The 18,548-nt window shown below is 40.6% G+C and overlaps 1 protein-coding gene across 1 annotated transcript in view; it reads left to right on the top strand.

Annotated features, from left to right (window-relative positions):
- Positions 1-18,548, top strand: part of LOC105391286 (rootletin) — a 62,248-nt gene that overhangs the window by 25,368 nt on the left and 18,332 nt on the right. Inside the window, exons 17-35 of the mRNA XM_048633519.1 lie at positions 446-593; positions 1,475-1,717; positions 2,046-2,199; positions 2,580-2,903; positions 3,076-3,341; positions 3,528-3,653; positions 3,991-4,215; positions 4,602-4,919; positions 5,203-5,374; positions 5,762-5,888; positions 6,284-6,398; positions 6,879-7,037; positions 7,437-7,543; positions 7,982-8,096; positions 8,442-8,564; positions 9,163-9,327; positions 9,641-9,796; positions 14,924-15,022; positions 15,586-15,738. Of these exons, the coding sequence (XP_048489476.1) occupies positions 446-593; positions 1,475-1,717; positions 2,046-2,199; positions 2,580-2,903; positions 3,076-3,341; positions 3,528-3,653; positions 3,991-4,215; positions 4,602-4,919; positions 5,203-5,374; positions 5,762-5,888; positions 6,284-6,398; positions 6,879-7,037; positions 7,437-7,543; positions 7,982-8,096; positions 8,442-8,564; positions 9,163-9,327; positions 9,641-9,796; positions 14,924-15,022; positions 15,586-15,738 (3,295 nt within the window). The remainder of the gene's footprint in view (positions 1-445; positions 594-1,474; positions 1,718-2,045; positions 2,200-2,579; positions 2,904-3,075; positions 3,342-3,527; positions 3,654-3,990; positions 4,216-4,601; positions 4,920-5,202; positions 5,375-5,761; positions 5,889-6,283; positions 6,399-6,878; positions 7,038-7,436; positions 7,544-7,981; positions 8,097-8,441; positions 8,565-9,162; positions 9,328-9,640; positions 9,797-14,923; positions 15,023-15,585; positions 15,739-18,548) is intronic.

Raw genomic sequence — 18,548 nt, 5'->3', positions numbered from 1 at the left:
TCACTCATCAAGAGCAAGTGAGTTATGTAGTGTCGTCTCTTTCACTCTTACGATAGCTAGATATGGAGGATGAGATTGCGGAACTGCGTCTACACACGGAGCTCAGCCACAGGCACAAGAAGCCCAAGGCCTCACTCATCAAGAGCAAGTGAGTTGTGTACTGTCGTCTCTTTCACTGGCTGCGTCCCTAGGCAAACTGTTGGCCGGCGATAGAGTTACTTTACGAAATTAGCGGCGTTACGCGCCCTTAAAACGATAACAAGACTTGTTAATAATATCAGTTTTTATCGTTTTCTATTCACTGCTTTACTAAATTAGGATACTACTGACTGTTTATTCACTGTTTATTCATTGAATTTGAATTGGGGAAAAGTGCCAAAATAATGTCGTAAATATAACGTAACCACAATTCCATACAAATGACCGTAAACCCCTACCATTCCAGATCGCTAGACGGCCCCGGCGAGCAGAAGAGCGTGGACCTGTCCCGGCAGCTGCAGGTGATCGAGCAGGAGGCGAGCGTGCTGCGGGCGCGGACGCAGAGCCTGGAGGCGGACAACGAGCGCCTCCTGCACGAGAACAACAAGCTGCAGGTGATGTCTGCCGAGGAACCGACCCGCGGCGCAGGTGATCGAGCAGGAGACGAGCGTGCTGCGGGCGCGGACGCAGAGCCTGGAGGCGGACAACGAGCGCCTCCTGCACGAGAACAACAAGCTGCAGGTGATGTCTGCCGAGGAACCGACCCGCGGCGCAGGTGATCGAGCAGGAGGCGAGCGTGCTGCGGGCGCGGACGCAGAGCCTGGAGGCGGACAACGAGCGCCTCCTGCACGAGAACAACAAGCTGCAGGTGATGTCTGCCGAGGAACCGACCCGCGGCGCAGGTGATCGAGCAGGAGGCGAGCGTGCTGCGGGCGCGGACGCAGAGCCTGGAGGCGGACAACGAGCGCCTCCTGCACGAGAACAACAAGCTGCAGGTGATGTCTGCCGAGGAACCGACCCGCGGCGCAGGTGATCGAGCAGGAGGCGAGCGTGCTGCGGGCGCGGACGCAGAGCCTGGAGGCGGACAACGAGCGCCTCCTGCACGAGAACAACAAGCTGCAGGTGATGTCTGCCGAGGAACCGACCCGCGGCGCAGGTGTTAAGACAGGTTGCTGGTGGTGGCTGGATGAGGAAGGGTCAGGGTAGAATGCTGTGGTGTGCCTGGTAGGGCAATATTTAGGTGTGCGCTATAATTGCTTACGCCTCGGCAAGCATGCATTGAGGTTGGAGGTTGTGGTGGAGGAGGCGGTTTAACCATGGTTAAACTGACACCTGAAATCAGTACGTATACCCCTACAAGCTAAAATTGTAGGTAGTATGTAAATTGTGCAGTTATGTTCATATCTTCGGTCAATGTAATTTAATTAAATCATGTCTTAGCATCGCCATTTAGATTTATTTGACCATATAATAAAATAAAATATTCTACCATCAGCTGATGAAGAACACAAAACAGCTGAAGAGTGAGAAATCCTTCGAACAGAGTACGGAGAAGATCAGCCAATTAGAGAAAGAGTTACAAGAAGCACTGGCCAAAGTGAAAGAGCTAGAGGCAGGGAAAGAAAAGGAAGATAAGGGAGAGAAGAAAGTACGCTTCGGAGACTTCTCCAAGAGAGACGCGGACGCCTTGAAGATGAAGCAAGATGAACTGGATAGACTGAAACTGAATCTTACTAAGGTAAGGGAATTAAATACCTTTTAACAGTCGATAAGCTCTAAAAATGGAGATGGTTTCATGTGTGTCCTATTTTATTGATATATCTATTTCTGGTTTCATAGCTGCGAATCGTAGTGTTACAGTGCGCGCGGAACTAGCTAGTTCTTAGTTAACTAGATGTTAGTGAATCGAATACCCGGCGATTTTATGGAAATTGTTTCAAAACTTGTTATTGTTATAAATTTTTATGAGCGAGATGTAACTACATCACCACCTCTAGATTGACTCTCCAACCCTACAAAACTAGATAACAAAGCCAATAACAATAACAATACCAATGAACTTCCAGCTAGAGAAAGAGAACGCTCGTCTGCAGTCCACCCTCAAGGCTCTGAAGGAAGACGCCATCAAGTCGTTTAAGCCGCGGACGCCCAAGAAGCTCACCGACATGACCACCAAGCTGCAGATGAAGAGGATGGTTGAAGACTTGGAGAATGAAATTGGTGAGACTTAAAAAGTTTCTAATAAATTTAATAAAAAAAATTAAAATATTTTGCCTCACGTAGACTTTAATTAACTCTTGGTAGAGAGAGGATGACTTCTTTGAAAGTTATGCAATTATTGCTATTGAACAAACCTAGCAATGTACGGACACTGGCTACAATTACTAATTACTCGCAAGTATAGTGTGTGAATCAGGCTTTTTACGTATAATAAAAATATCTAAATACCTTTATAATCTTTCTACCTCTTTATCTTTTAATTTAAAAGCAATGTTTAGCGTAACAGGAACAGTTTTTGGGGTAGCTGTGGTGCAAAAGTGTCATTAAAAACTCATTTGTTTCGTCACTAAGTACATTATAAAGTATTTATCTGCTTTCAGGTGAACTTTATGTAGTTATGAAGAACGCCGGCCTCTCGGGGAAATCAATCAGTGCACAGGAACAGCTCGAGAAAGACATCGAAGAAGCGAAATCGAAACTAACAAGAAATGAGTCCGAATTCACTAACGAAAAGAACCGACTGCAAACTGAAATAGCCAAATTAAAGGATCTCAATGTTAAATTAGAAACGAATAAGTCTAATGTTGAAGATAAGTGTAAAACGCTGGAAGAAGAAAAGAATAAAATAACAAATGAAGTCAAAACGCTCAAGGAAGAGAAAAAGAAATTAGAAACACAAGTTACTAAATTGACGAATGAAATCAGTAAGTTTTATACATTTTTTTTTACTGGTTGTTTCAAGGTGTTGGCCGTCTCAGTTATTCGAAGGGCGACCACCAGACCTATGTTCTACCTGGCCAGATACATACTGCTTAGAATTTACAGATAAAAATGGAAATATATTATTGGTAAATATGCTGATATTATTTTTTTCAGAATCTTCCACATCACAACAAACCAAGGTTTCCGAAAGCACGAAAAAGATAGAAGAACTGAAAAAAGAGATAGAAGCCAAGGACAAAAAGATTGAAGATCTCAAGAAACAAGTAGAGAACGCAAAGAAACTAGAAGATACTATTAAGAAACACGAAGAGAATGCTAAGAAATCAGAAGAAAATGTAAAGAAATTAGAAGATAATGTAAAGAAACTAGAACAGAATGAGAAAAAGCTAGAAGAAGATAAGAGTAAACTACTGAAAGAGGTAAATTATAACACTAGCATTTCTTTGAGGCACCGGCACGACCACGGATTTCATTGTTTAAAAATCATGTATTTTAGTCGAATTGGCTGATTGGTGAAACATACAGAAATTGCAAATTATTTATTAGTTTTAAAATTAAATAATTCGTTTATATGATTTAAATAATAATAATCAATTGTTTTTCAGGTCGGAGACAAGACAAAGAAGATAAATGATCTCGAGAAGAAGCTGAAGGAGGCGGACGAGCGATACAAGCGAGCGGAGAAGCAGCTCACGACTAGAAAGGAACGCGTCGCCAAGCTAGAGAAGGAGGTAATGTGCGCGACTGTACCTAACATTATTATTGTTACTTATTGCAGGATAAATCAATCATGTATTTATTCTCCCGGGTCTGCGTAGTTCTATTATCTATTCTGTTAGGTAAAGAAAATTTCATTTGGCAGATGATTTTCTTCTCTGTTTGCTTTTCAAGAGTCAGACTTGGTAATTTCCTATCATCATCATCACTATCATAATCATCCAGAATAAGATCTCTGTTGGACATATTGCCTCTCCCGAAGATCGCCATTGGTTTTAACGAAATCAATGCCAATATTTTAATCCACCATTAATCTTTTTTCTATTCACTTCATTACTAATGCTTCACCAGCTGTCGGAAGAGAAAGAGCAGTCGCTAGCGCTGTCCTGCTCTCAACGCCGTCTCTCCGTCGAGTTCACCACGGAAAAGGACGAAATGCAAACAAAACTCATTAAGACCGAAACGAAACTCATCACTTTAGAGTCCGACATGAGAGATCTGAAGGCGGAGTATGAGAATAAGATCACGAATCTCGAATCGACTGTCGCAGCCAAAGACTTCCATATTCAACAATTGGTATAGCGTTTTGTTTGGTAGCGAATAGGCTGATTGGTTGTTGGTGTATTTCCAAGCAAGAATCCGATGCTCACTAAACTCCTGCCATTCTCACATCTTAGTTTTTTAGATCGTTCCTGTACCATTTTCATTTTCTATGCCTACCTCTAGTTTCGATGTGAATACACGCGTTAATACTTAATTAGGTATTGAGATGTTGCTCCTTTTAGAACCTACCTTTTAACTAAGTAATTTGATTTTGTATTATTACATCTCCTATTTTAACTGTTTGAGAACGCTGATAAACTGCACCTTACCCGACTTTTCCTATGAATGATTTTGATTTTTCCCCAATAATATTATTTTCTGCAATATGTATTGTTATAAACTGTTTTGATACTTTCCAGGAGGAAGCTTTGAGAGAGACTTCGAACCAGAAATACGACGAAGCATTCTCCTCAGTGGAAATGTCACAGATGAAGGAAAAACTAGAGTCCACTGCCAGAGACTTGGAAGAGAAACAGGATGAACTTGAAAACGCTAAACGTGACCTCAGTAAGGTCGAGAATGAATTGAGTGCTATACAGAATGAGACAACTATCCTGAAGTCCGATTTGGCCAAGGCGGAGAACGAGAGGAAAGATCTGGAAACTAAATTGCAAGCTGAAAAGAAGGATTCAGCCTACTGGGAGAGCAAGGCGTCCGAATTTGAAACGGATATACAGGTGAAATATTATATTTATACATTTCAAACAGAATCCCAGTGAGATATGTTGTACATACTGTACGGGGAAATTTCCTGATGTATTGTATACTAATGTACCTCAAGGTACATATTGGGACCACTTTTATTTTATATATTTATTAAACATACCCGACTTAACTATCTCAATTCGGATGCTTTAACTTAACCCTTTTATACACAAATATGTTTCAATTAACGCCAACCATTAATATTTTTATCCAAAAACATCTTTTAATTTACACCCAACATTATAACAAACCCAGGCGGAACGCAAGAAGGTGGAACGCATGCGCATCGCCCACGACAAGGACATAAAGAACAAGGAGGCCGAGCTGGCGACGCTGAAGGGCAAGCTGAAGGTGCTGGAGCAGTCCTCTGGGGCCGGGATGAAGAGGATCGGGGAGCTCAAGCAGGAACATGAGGAGAATGTTAAGAGTAAGTTGTAGTTATAAGACGTTAGATTGCAAAAGTGGGTTGAGTGGTTCACGAGTTCCTTGGGAACAATATTGGGCACACACTAAATTGCGAAAATATCTATCATCATCATAATCACCCGTAAATTATGGTTCTCCCAATGAGCGCCACACCACTCTTTCCTCAGACTTACTCATACACCCCTTACCAGCTATCTAAAGTCGATCCAACGGAGCAGACGGCGTCCCACGCTACGCTTGCCTGTCCATGGTCTCCGCTCCTAAAGTCGTCCACGGCCTAGTTCAAAAAACCATAAATTTCGGAAACCCAAATACCGCTTCCTAAAGTCTGTGTATCTATAGGCATGAAAAAAGTCTACCGGACCTTACTTCCATTAATTCCCCTCAGAACTGGAGCACTCTCTAGCAGTTGAACGCGCGGAGTACGAAGAGTTGACGGGCAAATACGAGATGTTGGAGGAAGAACATGTCGTCACCAAGGCCAGGCTCACCGTGGAGAAGGAACAGGCGCAGAGGTCAGTGACCCGGGGTTTAATGTACAGGGTGTTGCTAAAGTGGTTAGGTAAGCTAGATTGGGGAGACATAGGGGCTTCTTCTGAACAACTTGTGTAAATTGTAGTATAAATACACATAACCATAAAGGTCAGACAGAGGTATGATATATGAATTATACCTCTGTCTGACCTCTGTTTATTAATGGTAGAATATGTATACTCACAAAACTCAGTCTTACTAAAAACTCACTTAACTTCAAAGTTTCTATGAGAAGCTCAAAGCAACAAACAACTGCCCAAAACTTTGCCGAGCTAGGGTAGCCCTCCAGTAAATCTTATTAACCCAATAAATATATTGTGAAGAGAGTAATAATTAGCATTATGAAGAGTTGATGATAAAATATTTCTGTTCCCAGTGAGTTGATGAACATCCAGAAGGAGTTGAACGCCACTCTGGAAGAGCTGAAGACAGCTCAGGACAGCTACGACACAGACTCCGCCAAGTGGGAGAAGGAGAAGGCTGAACTACAGGTTCGATGCTTATGATTTGTTTATAGTACTTACTTATGTACTTAGATGAGATGTACTTTTATTTTTCCGCCTGTATCGAGCATCTTCCTGGTTGTATACAACTTGTAGCTATTTATATTAAGTCAATCCGCAGAAGATTATTTTTAGGTCTGTTTGAGGGGCGGGTGGAATGTGGCTAAACAACGCGGTAGCGACGGCATCGCAACGCGCTAAGCGGCTACTTGTATATTTCAGAAAGGCCACATAAATCATTGTCGGTCACATGAGAGTGTATGGTTGCGTAAAATCGATGTACCTAATTGGTTAATGGCGGCGCACTAACTTACTTTGAGTGTGAATGTGTGTGTGTCGGGCTCGTCATATCAATGAAATCGACTTACTTAGGGTGCTTGAGTTTTTAGTTACCGAGATTCCTTCCACCCTTTTTTCTACTTCGATGTGTCGATTGAATTCACAAATGCATATTATTATTTGTTCCAGACGGAGCTCTCATCTCTCCAGTCGCGTCTCTGCGGCGGCGGCTGGGAGGTGCAGAAGGCGCGTCTCTCCGCCCGGCTCGAGCAGGCGGAGAGAGACCTGGCCGAGAGCAGAGAGAGATGCGCCGTGCTGGAGCATCAGAGAGACAGCACTGGGAAGGAGGTATATTGACTTCTACTCTAGCTGTATATACATATATATATATATATATATATATATATATATATATATCTATATATCTACCTGCCTGAAATACAACACTGAGAAGGAGGTAAAATGAGTTCTACTCTTTGTTGGACCGCTAGACTCTAGGGGTCCAACAAAGATTCTAGAGCCTCGACCAATAGAAGTCCAAGGACGGAGTCTTGAGGGACACCTACGTGGTACTACAAATAAGTAGATATACGTCAAAGAAGTGTGTGTTTTCGTACTACCTCCCCTGTGGTTATACTTTATATTCCTACAATGTATAGTCCGAAATATTTCTACAAGACCTTTCGACAAATTATTCCACTTTTGCAATACCATGATTATTTACAAACATGTACTATCTGTTCTCAGCTGGAAGAATCTCGTCAGAAGCTAGAAGACTATGAGAAGGTGTGCAGCGTGCAGCGCAACCTGGCCGCCGACAACAACCGACTCGAGAGGGAGGCCGCTGAGCTCAGGTATACCGCTAGCAATTGACACTATTTATCATTTAGTCGGGTTATGTTGAACATCCGCTTGGATCTGGATAGGGCAGGCCGCGAAACTCAGGTAAGTATGCTGCTATAGCTATTGCACTACTTACATATAATTTAGTCGGGTTATGTTGAATAACCGGCTGTAGAGAGCTAGAGGTTACATAGCTCAGGTGCGCCGGGTAAACTAGCCATCCTTAGGTGAACGAGCTAACGTTATCATAATTTAGGATTCAGGTCAACAAACAACAAAATATCCAGGCATACTGGGCTGCCTGAGAAGCTGAATGCTAAAACTAAGTAGGTACTTACTATATTAAGGGTCAATCAATACAGACACGTAACATATTTCAGAACTTTTGGAGCTTATCGCCTTTACAAAACCAAAATACATGTCCGTAACGTAACATATCATTGTTACAGATCATCTCTAGAAGCAGCCGAGCAGGCGCGGCGCAACGAGCTGGCCTCGGCCCAGCTGCGGAGCTCGGCGCAGCAGGACACGCTGAGGGAGGAGCTGGCCTCCGTGCAGCACCAGGTACTGTGGACATAGGCCCCCGCTGTGGACATGTCCCTGCAGGCTACACCGCATTTAAGAAGTTTTCTGCTTCATCAACGCTCTCGTCGGCAACATTCCAAACTGACAAAACGCATTAAAATTCCGGTGAACCGTCTATCACCACCGGCACCTTGTCGATAAAGTAATTTACTTTATCGACAGGCACCTTGTCGATAAAGTAATTTACTTTATCGACAAGCTGCCAAAAACTTTCAGCTTCAGGCTTGCTGAACACTGAACATATTATTCTATCCAAGTTCATAAAATAACAGCGTACCTAGTCTTCATGTGTAAATATACTAATGTCTTCTCTCTCACTCGCAGGTGACCCGCTTCAAGCGCGAGCGAGACAACTACAAGCAGATGCTGGAATCGGCTCAGAAGACGCTGGCTGAGGAGAAGGCAGGGGCTAGGGTCAAGACACACTCCATATCCAGCACGGATGAGGTGAGCAGTGAGCTAGTTTTCTGAATCTTATAACTTTAATATTGCTAGTTTGCAGTCAAACGGCGTGTCGGTCGCCCCCCAACCCGTTGGTCTGATGATCCGCGGAAGGTAGCGGGAAGCCGCTGGATGCAGATGGCGGGTGACCGTTTGGGGTGGCGATCGTTAGGAGAGGCCTATGTCCAACAGTGGACTACGGAAGGCTGAGAGAGAGAGAGAGAGAGAGTCAAGATATATTTGTGTAGTAGGTACTTAAAGTACCCCAAAGGTTAGTATCGTACCCCAAAGGTTAGTATCGCTCGACTAACTTCTTTTATTTCCTCCTATCTACGGCTACATTTTTGGCCCCGGTCCAGCTGATTCCAGCGTCGCGGCGGCGCTTGGACTGGGCCTAAACGAGAGTAACTTCCATTTGGTGGCCACAAAAGCAATATTTGAGGTATTCGTAGCTGTCTGGCCTTCGCTTTCTTCAGTTCGTCTAGAAATTTATTTACCGCTGCGTTGGGACACTACAGCTTCTATTTGTCAGCTTGAAAACGCGTAGGTTAAATGTACCTCAGGGACTTTCCCCACATATTTATCCAACTTTTCTCTTCCCCAGGAGGAGTACCGAAGCAAGCTGGCCGCTCTCGAACAACAGGTCCTCTGCCTCGAAGACGAACTCAGCGAGTCCCGCCTCACCGCCTCCCGCCTTCACACCGAGCTGGTGGGCGAGCGAGCGGCGGCTCAGCTGCAGCACGCCGAGATGACGTCACGGCTCAACGAGGTATGACGTCACGGCTCCACGAGGTATGACGTCACGGCTCCACGAGGTATGACGTCACGGCTCCACGAGGTATGACGTCACGCTGACAGCGAGCCACCTGCACACCGTGATGGCGTCAATGGTCAAGATTTTTTCTATGGCAGTCTTTGAAGCGCAACAGCTGCTGTCTCATCATTCATGACTGTTTCGGCCACGTTCATAGCAGCCTGTGTCGTTTTGCTCAATTCTAGTTAGTAGAACGGTCGCTGCGAAGTGTTCCCTTTATCTATGAATGAACAGCTCTGTATAAACTAGCATTCCTTTCTTTCCGCAGTACGAAGAGGAGCGCCTCCTGTCCTCCGGCCGGGCCCGCGTGGCCGGCACCGGCACCCGCATGGAGCTGGCGTGGACCAGGGAGCGCGACGAGCAGCAGCGCCTGCTGGCGGAGACCAGCACCCTGGCGCGCGACCTGCGCCAGACGCTGCACGAGGTATGTGTGACAGACAGACACACAGATACACCATGCACCTGGCCATAGCAGGCCCCATGGTACTGTCAGGTATAGAGAAACGTGACCCTCCTCTCTTAGTAACAATGCATCTGTGTGGGTTCAGGTTTCTGCACCCCTTACTGTACAATGAGAGCACCGACTCCAACAGACGTGATGCGACACAGCTAAGGCCTTTAGATTATTTTTGGATTTATTTACGAGTAGAATGGATCCAATCAAAAACATAAATGTGAAATGAGAGCCAAGTTCAATATTATTATAAATGCCATGGTTGTTGACTACAACGACAAAAGAAATGAGATCTAAATGGGTGCCAAGTTCAATGGTCAGTCCTGAAATTTATTTATAAGTAACAGTATAACATATCTTCTTATAACATAAAATAATGTATTGTAGCCCAAGGTCTGATTTGGCTAGTTTTTATACACCTACCAACGAATTATTATGTTCGAATTAATAAGAACCGACAAATTCTTGTTGGTTTAACTTGTGAAGGCTATAAGTAATTCATATATGAAAACTAGCCAAGACAGACCTTAGGCTACAATACATTATTTTATGTTATAAGAAGATATGATACATATGTTATACTGTTACTTATAAATAAATTTCAGGACTGACTATTGAACTTGGCACCCATTTAGATCTCACTTCTTTTGTCGTTGTAGTCAACAACCATGGCATTTATAATAATATTGAACTTGGCTCATTTCACATTTATGTTTTTGATTGGATATCATTACTTTTTGTTGGTAAGTACATAAAAGTACATGTCCTCGTATTACGACCTACGGCGTTACGAGGCTCGTAACGCCGTAGGTCCATTTATAAAGACAAATTTAAAAAACGCAGATCCGATTTGATCCGTTTTGATCCGATTTTATCCGATTTGAGCCAATTTTATCCGATTTGATACGATTTGATCCGATTTAATCCGATTTGATCCGATTTGGTCCGATTTAATCCGATTTGGTCCGATTTGATCCGATTCCACTCGATTCGATTCGATCCGATCCGATTTGACACATTCCGATCCGATTCCATTTGATTCGATTCGTTCCGATTCATCTGATCCGATCCGATTTGATCCGATCCCATCTGATCCCATTCCATTATATTTATCTTAGACAAGTTAACATTAATATTATGCATCTCAAAGCCATTTCATATTTTTCGCATATTATGATAGTATGTAATGTACCTAGTACCATAAGAGTTTTGATCTATACCTACGTGAATGAGTCAGTCAATGTTAAAAATTAGGTTTTTTGGACATTAATATCTAAATAACCGTTTGAGATACGCTCATGAAATTTAGAACACATATGTATGTCGTAAGTCTCAATATATGTGCCAAATTTCATACGTTTATAGTAAATAGTTTTTTATTTATTAGGGGGTCAAAAGTGTCTCGAAATGGTTCGTGTAATATTACACACGGTGCGGCTCGCCAGTTCTGTTTCTCGAACTTGGCTTGACACGCTACCGCGTGTCTAGATTCGAATTCCGACTGTCCCACGATGCGTCTGTGCAACTAATTATGATTTCTTGTAAATCCGTGTCAAATAGTGTCAATAAATGATTATGGTTATTAGGTATTATTATTTTTTATTTTATTTATAAAAACAGGCATATATATATTACATTTTTGTTTGACAGCGCCATTAAACCGGAATGGTTTGTCTTGGCACATTAAAATGAATTTACACATATAGTAGGTACAATATTACGATACATTCACGGTTAAACATTACAGTACATTAATCGGTGAAGTATTATACTTATAGGTATTATCTTAACACATCGTACACTACACTCCTGACTTAATACAAAAGCAAGTACCTATTTTATTGTGAGTAAAATTTTATTAGCGTTAGTTAAAGTCAGCTACACCGGGCTCACGGCAAAAACGTCGTAACCGCCATGCAAACAGCGTCGCTTACGCGTTTCGGTCGGTAGCCCGCTTGAACTGGTTCAGTCATAGATCGTAGATAAGAGTTTTTTATGGATGGCAGCTATATACAGGTTGCTCTTTAATAGAAAGACAGATATTAGTTTTATGATTATAAATTTAATTTATAGGTATGTTTTAAAGCATTTTGTTTAATAAAAATAGGTAGGTACTATACGTAAGTATAATATGGTTGTTTATTTAGGTAGGTAGGTTTTTTACAAAGTATTCTTTTAGTTTATTTTTCAGGTTTTTATTATTTATTTCATTTTTAAGTGTGGTTGGCAATTCATTAAATAGTGTAGGAACTATGTATTTATTCGTTCTACGTCCGTATATATTTTTAAAGCGTGCAGTTGTCATTTTTTTGTTGGTGATGCTTCTAGTATGTATTTTGTGTTCGATAGGATTTAGCATGTTGTGTTGGTCGTATTGCTCAACGATCAGCGCGTATTCCACCCGTCTGTGGACCGGTAATATCCCACAGTAGTGGAATAGTCTCTGATATTCACCTTTACATTTTTGTTTAATTTTTGGTGGTACAATCTTTTTTAGTATTCTTATTTGTAAATTGCATATTTTGTCGAGATAGGATTTATAGGTTCGTCCATAGCTTGTGATTCCATAGAATATTATGGATTCCACAAGTGCTTTATACATATTTAATAAAACACTGTACGGTACCTTGTATTTCACTATGGATATTTTGGCAAGGACTCCTCTAAGTTTATCACATACCTTATTGACATGTGGCTCCCAATTAAATCTATCATCTATGATGAGACCAAGGTAAGTTGCTGTTTTGACTTGTTCAATTGTTTCGCAGTTATTGCAGTTGTTCGTGTGTAAGCAATCATGGTTATGTGCTATCAATCTTACATGATGGTCTGTAGGGTTGTGGCTGGATCTTATGTGCATCATTTGGGTTTTTTGAGCGTTTAGAATTAGTCCTGCATCATGTGACCATTTTACCAACGCTGTGAAATCTTTTTGTAGCTTTTTCATTGCCTCTGTCACACTTTTGTCCGCTGCTATTAAACAAGTGTCATCTGCAAACTGATATAGGGAGCAATGTTTAATAATGTTAGTGACGTCATTTACATAAACCAGGTAGTGAAGGGGACCAAGGACGGATCCTTGGGCCGTGCCTATTGAGACCTTAACATCATCACTGTAGCAATCGTTTATTTTGACTCGATATTTGCGGTTGGTGAGGTAGTTTTGGCACCATTGTAGTAATGGTCCCCGGATGCCTGTACTATCTAATTTCTTAATGAGGTAATCGTGTTTAAGCGTGTCGAATGCCTTGCTGTAATCGATAAACACGAGCACAACATGTTGCTTCTCATCCAGGTAAGTATTAATTTCATCGGTAAATTTTGATAGTAAAAGTGTTGTGCTTTTTTTAGCTCTAAATCCAAATTGTGTGTCTGTCAGTATGTTGTTGTCTTCATAGTATCTGTGGATGAGACCAGCTATATATTTTTCGAAAATTTTGTCTAAGATTGGTAGTATTGTTATCTGTCGGTAATTCGAGAAGCAGTCATGTTTACCTTTTTTGTGTATCGGTCTAACGATTCCTAACTTTAATTCATCTGGGTATATTGTGGTTTTTATACTCGTGTTTATGAGGTTGGTAATGGCTGTGACTATCTTGTCTCCGATAATTTTTATGTCGGTAGGACGTATGCCGTCCTGTCCTGGTGACTTACGGGGATTGAGGTTTTTTATAATTTTGTGTATATTTCTATTTGTAGCTTTTTGGTATAGCATTGATTTGTCTGTCGATATTATGTATTCAGATTCATGCATTAGTTGTTGGTTGCATTTTGGTACAATATCTAGGACATTTTTTTCAAATGTTCGTGCAAAGGTATTTGCTATGTATTTTTCATCACTTTGATCTGTAACGAATGCTTTTATTATGGCTTCGTCAACTGATTTGACTATTTGTCCTGTTAAACTGTTAAGTATTTGCCATAATTTTCTTGGATTATTTCTATGCTCATGTATTTGTGTTTTGTGATATTTATTTCTAGTATTTTCAATAAGTTTGTTAGTCCGGTTCCTTATTTGTTTATATTGCAATAGTAATATTTTATTATTAGGGTCTTTTTTAAAGTTTATTAGTGCTTGATCTCGTTTTTTACAGTCGTCTCTTATTTTATTTGTGATCCACTTCTCGCGGTTTCGTTTACTGTTTGTAATTTTACGGGTATAGGTTGATTTTTCGTAAGCAGAACTAAGATTTGTAGCGATAAATTTATAGACTTCATTTGGACATTTCATGGTGTTCGTCTGTGACCAGTCAACATTATTAATGTGTGAGAAAAATATACCATCGTCTATAAGCGAAATTGTTTTTGGAGCAGCCTGTATATGCGGTGTCCCTGTACAGGTAACAGCTATCATGCGGTGATCGGCCAGTACTGTTCCAATTGCCGCGGAGTAGAGGTCATCTGTGCGGTCCCGGATAAATACGTGATCTATACATGATTTACTAATTATACCATTCCTTTCTTCGATTCGCGTATAGTCCGTTATTCCACATAGGAGGCCTCTCCCCGACAGCAAGTTCAAGTATCGGTCCTTTATAATGCTTTCAGATCTCAGGTCAATGTTGATGTCGCCTATAAGTATAAACCTATCGTGCGTGGAGTACTGTGTTAATAGTTGTTGAAGTTCTTTCAAGAATACATTTTTATTTTTATCCGGTGGTCTATAAAGTGCGCACAAGATTATGTTATGGTTTTTCGTGACGGAGATTTTGCCTATCATAGTTTCACAGTGCAGTGTATTGAACTTGAGCGTTTGGAATTTATATTTTTTGTTGATGTATATAATAATACCCCCGCCCTTACTATGTATACGTAATCTTGTGTGCATTTCGTAGCCGTTGATGTTAAATAGGGAGCAAAACGAGTCTTTTATATTAGCCTCGGTTATAATAATGACATCTATTCGGTTTCGAGAATCATTTATACATTGAAGAAGCTTTGAGAAGTTTTTAATCATAGATCTAATGTTGATATGAATTACGGTGACACTATTTCCTATTTTGGGGATTTTAGTTAGATAATTCTGTATATTTGGGCAGTTTTATTTTATTTCCATGTTATCAATTAATGATATTAACTCTTTTTCTTCGCTAACAGGTGGAACGTGAGAGAGACAAGGAGCGGCTGGACATGAAGCGGCGCATCGAGCAGATCAAGCGGACCACGGAGGAGGAGACCGAGGAGGCTAAGAAGAAGGTACTTAATAAGCTACTTTTCATTATGTATATTACTTACTGTACTCAACTTCTTCATAGCATTTTATGGTGACTAACATAAGAGCGACTAGTATAACCGTGGGGATTTGACTATCACATTGAGTGAGATAGCTGAAAATACTTACACCTTTACAGAAAATTGAATGCACTTATCTCCGTTCTCACTTCTTGTCCATCGACTAGTTTTAAGAGCCATTTTTTACTGGAGCGTACCTAATTTAGTTGATTTTCTTAAAGACCTTTTCCATTTGGCAATTAACTACACACACGAACAAAGAGACACATACAAAAATCCGTCTCTACTATCGTCTCTAGAGACTATAGTCTCTATTTTTTACACATTTAATAGGAAATTTAAAATTTTAACAAAATGTTTACGTTTTTAGTTGGTAATATTCTGATGCACATTTAAATGTAGCTCAATATTGCAGACGGCGTCATTAGGCTACCTATTTCGGCTTACGAGTAATTTATCGCTGTTCTCACTGGAACATTTACATTACCCGTGAGTGTAATATAAATTATTTCCTTCTCCCACGGCAGGTGTCGGAGCTGCAGTGTGACCTGCTGGAGCTGCGCGACGCGCACGCCAAGCTGCGCACCGCCAGCGAGAAGCACCGCCGCGAGCGCGAGCGAACCGAGCGCGAGCGCGAGCAGCACAGGATGCTCGTCACCGCGCTCAAGCGAGCCCAGCAGGTAGGTGATACATAGATTTAAATTAGATTCCAGGTGATTTATGAAATATATTTTTTTACTATATGGGTGCAATTTTGGGCTCCCACACGAAAATACGGTCACGATACGGCTTCCAGTGGTAACACTCTCACATCCATTGAACACCTGCGAGTAGGAAGGAGACGTTTTTCGTCTTCTTGTTTATGTGTGAGAGCCCTTCAAATCAGTATTCTCAGTGATAGACCACAAAAAAAAGGAAAAAATTATAGTTTTTTTTGCTTAGGTTTAATAAAATTCCTAGTTTAAGGGCCCGCACAGGTGACGTGCCGCGCCAAATTTGGGTTTTCAATGCTCTTCACACAGCACACGCAGTGACACGCACACATGTAAGTTTGCACAGTGGGTCATAAACTTTTACTCGCCAACTTTATTGACAATTATTTTCAAGTAGTGATTTGAGGGTAAGTATAATTTTTAATTACACTGGTAAGCACCAGGAAAGAGTAGAAATTAATAGGGGTGCCACTTTTCTCCATACTCGGAACCCGATTAGCTTTCTAAACAAATGTAGTATTTACATACTTGTAGAAAGGTAACTACAGGTATTAAAGTATAGATACTAAGGGTATACTAAGCCGAAAGGGGATGACTCAACTCAAGAGGTCATTCTGAACAACTTTTGTTCTACGAGTTTTGCAAATTCGCGAAAAAATAATATTCGTTTTCCATGGTAAAAAGTCATCAAAGTTTCCATGAAAAAGGTTTTTTTTTTTGTTAATTTTTAAAACTCGTAGAACAAAAGTTCAGAATGACCCCCTGTCTCACTTGTTTTTACCCGACTGCCGAAGGAGGAGGGCAATATTTTTCGATTGTATGTTTGTATTTAAGTATATTTTTTGGTAGCAGAATAATACTTTTTCTTATTTTTAGGGTTTCGTACCTCAAAAGGAAAAAAAGCAACCGTTATAAGATCTCTTTGTTGTCCGTCTGTCTGACTGACTGTCACCGCCCTTTTTCTCAGAAACGGGTAAAGATATCAAGCTGATATTTCGCATAGATATGGGGAGTACCCCAAAAAAATATTGGGGTACTCCCTCTCCCATACAAGTAAATTGGGGCTGATATTTTTTCCGGTTATTTTGATGGTGTAGGTAGGGTATCGTTGAATTGGTCTTTTAATATAATAGGTATAAAAAAAGGTTAAAATATAATTATTTTGCTTTTACCCTTAAATTTGGGGACCACACCATAGACAAATCCTAATTAAAAAATGATTTCAATAGATGGCGTGTTTTTATGTTGGGTAACTCAGAATAAGAAGTGATGATATCTCAGAATAATAATGGTTAATGGTGCTATTCCGCTGAGCACCGAAACCGGTGGGACACAAGTGAAAAGTGGCGGTTCCCCTCATCTCGCATAATCTTTATTGACCAAAACTCATTTCGCATAATTCGTATGGTCTTAACTTTTTTGGCCGAACCATCACTTTGCCAAGAATTATGTGGCATAAGGCTCGTTTCGTCTAAAACTCTTTAGGCACAATCTAAAACTCTAAAACTCTTTAGGCACCTAAGTTTCGTTTGCTCAAATGTATGTTCGTCTATACCTATGTATAATCTTGTTTCTCCTAATGTTATCTTAATAAATAATATATTAAGTATGTAGTAAATGTACAAATTGTGGTATTTTTTCTCATATATCCCGAAAATCACGATATTGAATGATTAAAAAATCGAAAGTTAACGAGCAATACAACATACATAATACACATACAATAATTATTACAAACCCCATGAGATCGAAACCTAAAGATAGGTGCGACGACGAGCAAAGCGAGGAGGAGCGTGTTAGGTGCACATGTTCATCAAAACCAAAGCGGAGCGTTTTCCAAGTTTTCCAGTTTGCGCTATAGAGAGACGCTCCGTCAAAGTTAAAGCCAAACAAATATTATTACTTTGTATAAACCTATTATTAGGCTATTCAAGATTTGGCCATACCATTATTAGGCAAAACAAGATAATGCGAAATAACTTTTTACTAATCGAGATTTATGCCATACGATTTTCGGCGAAACGAGACTTTGACCAAACGTTACTATGCAATACGAGATTAGGCAAATAAATCTTGGGCCAAAAAAGGTAGAACCGAAAAGTGGTCATGAAAATGCACTAGGGTAGACCCTGCTCCTAGAACAGGGCATGAGTTTGTGATTTGTGTGCGAGGATGGAAACTTTGAATATTTTCTTGATTTTTTTATTATTGATGCAATAACATATAGTATTTTTTCTGAGTTACCAACCGAAGTCACCCCGTGACAGGGTGACTAGATAGGTACTTCTGCAAATTACGCCATCTATCATTGCTATTTTTAGTAACTACTGTCTATAGAAGAAATTCCTTCATTATCAATTTTACGTTACGAATGAATTTAGTAAACCCAGTAAACCTAACTAATCCAGAGGAAACCTAAAATATCTTTCTGTCTCTCTGAAAAACATACTTAATAGGCCAAACTCGATGCTTTTAGCTATTAACATCTTTGAAATAAAATTCAGTCACCACCTTGTTACTGCCCTCATCAGATCCTCACGAGACCATTCCTCAACCAGCACCATGAGACTGTGTTTTTGATGAATCCTAACCTAATGTTCCTACGTATTGTCATCACTTAGATCCATTCGCTATATTCCTGCTCCTCATCGGACCTTTACGAGACTGTAATGTCACGCGAGAACATTGCCCACTATCTAATTTAATTTAATGTATTGAATATAGTGTAAGAATTATGCTTCCTCAATTTCAAATCAAATTATGTTGGTGTCATAAAA

Source organism: Plutella xylostella, chromosome 5 (assembly GCF_932276165.1).
Source record: "Plutella xylostella chromosome 5, ilPluXylo3.1, whole genome shotgun sequence".
Lineage (NCBI taxonomy): Eukaryota > Metazoa > Arthropoda > Insecta > Lepidoptera > Plutellidae > Plutella > Plutella xylostella.
This window is presented reverse-complemented; position numbering and strand designations above follow the sequence as displayed.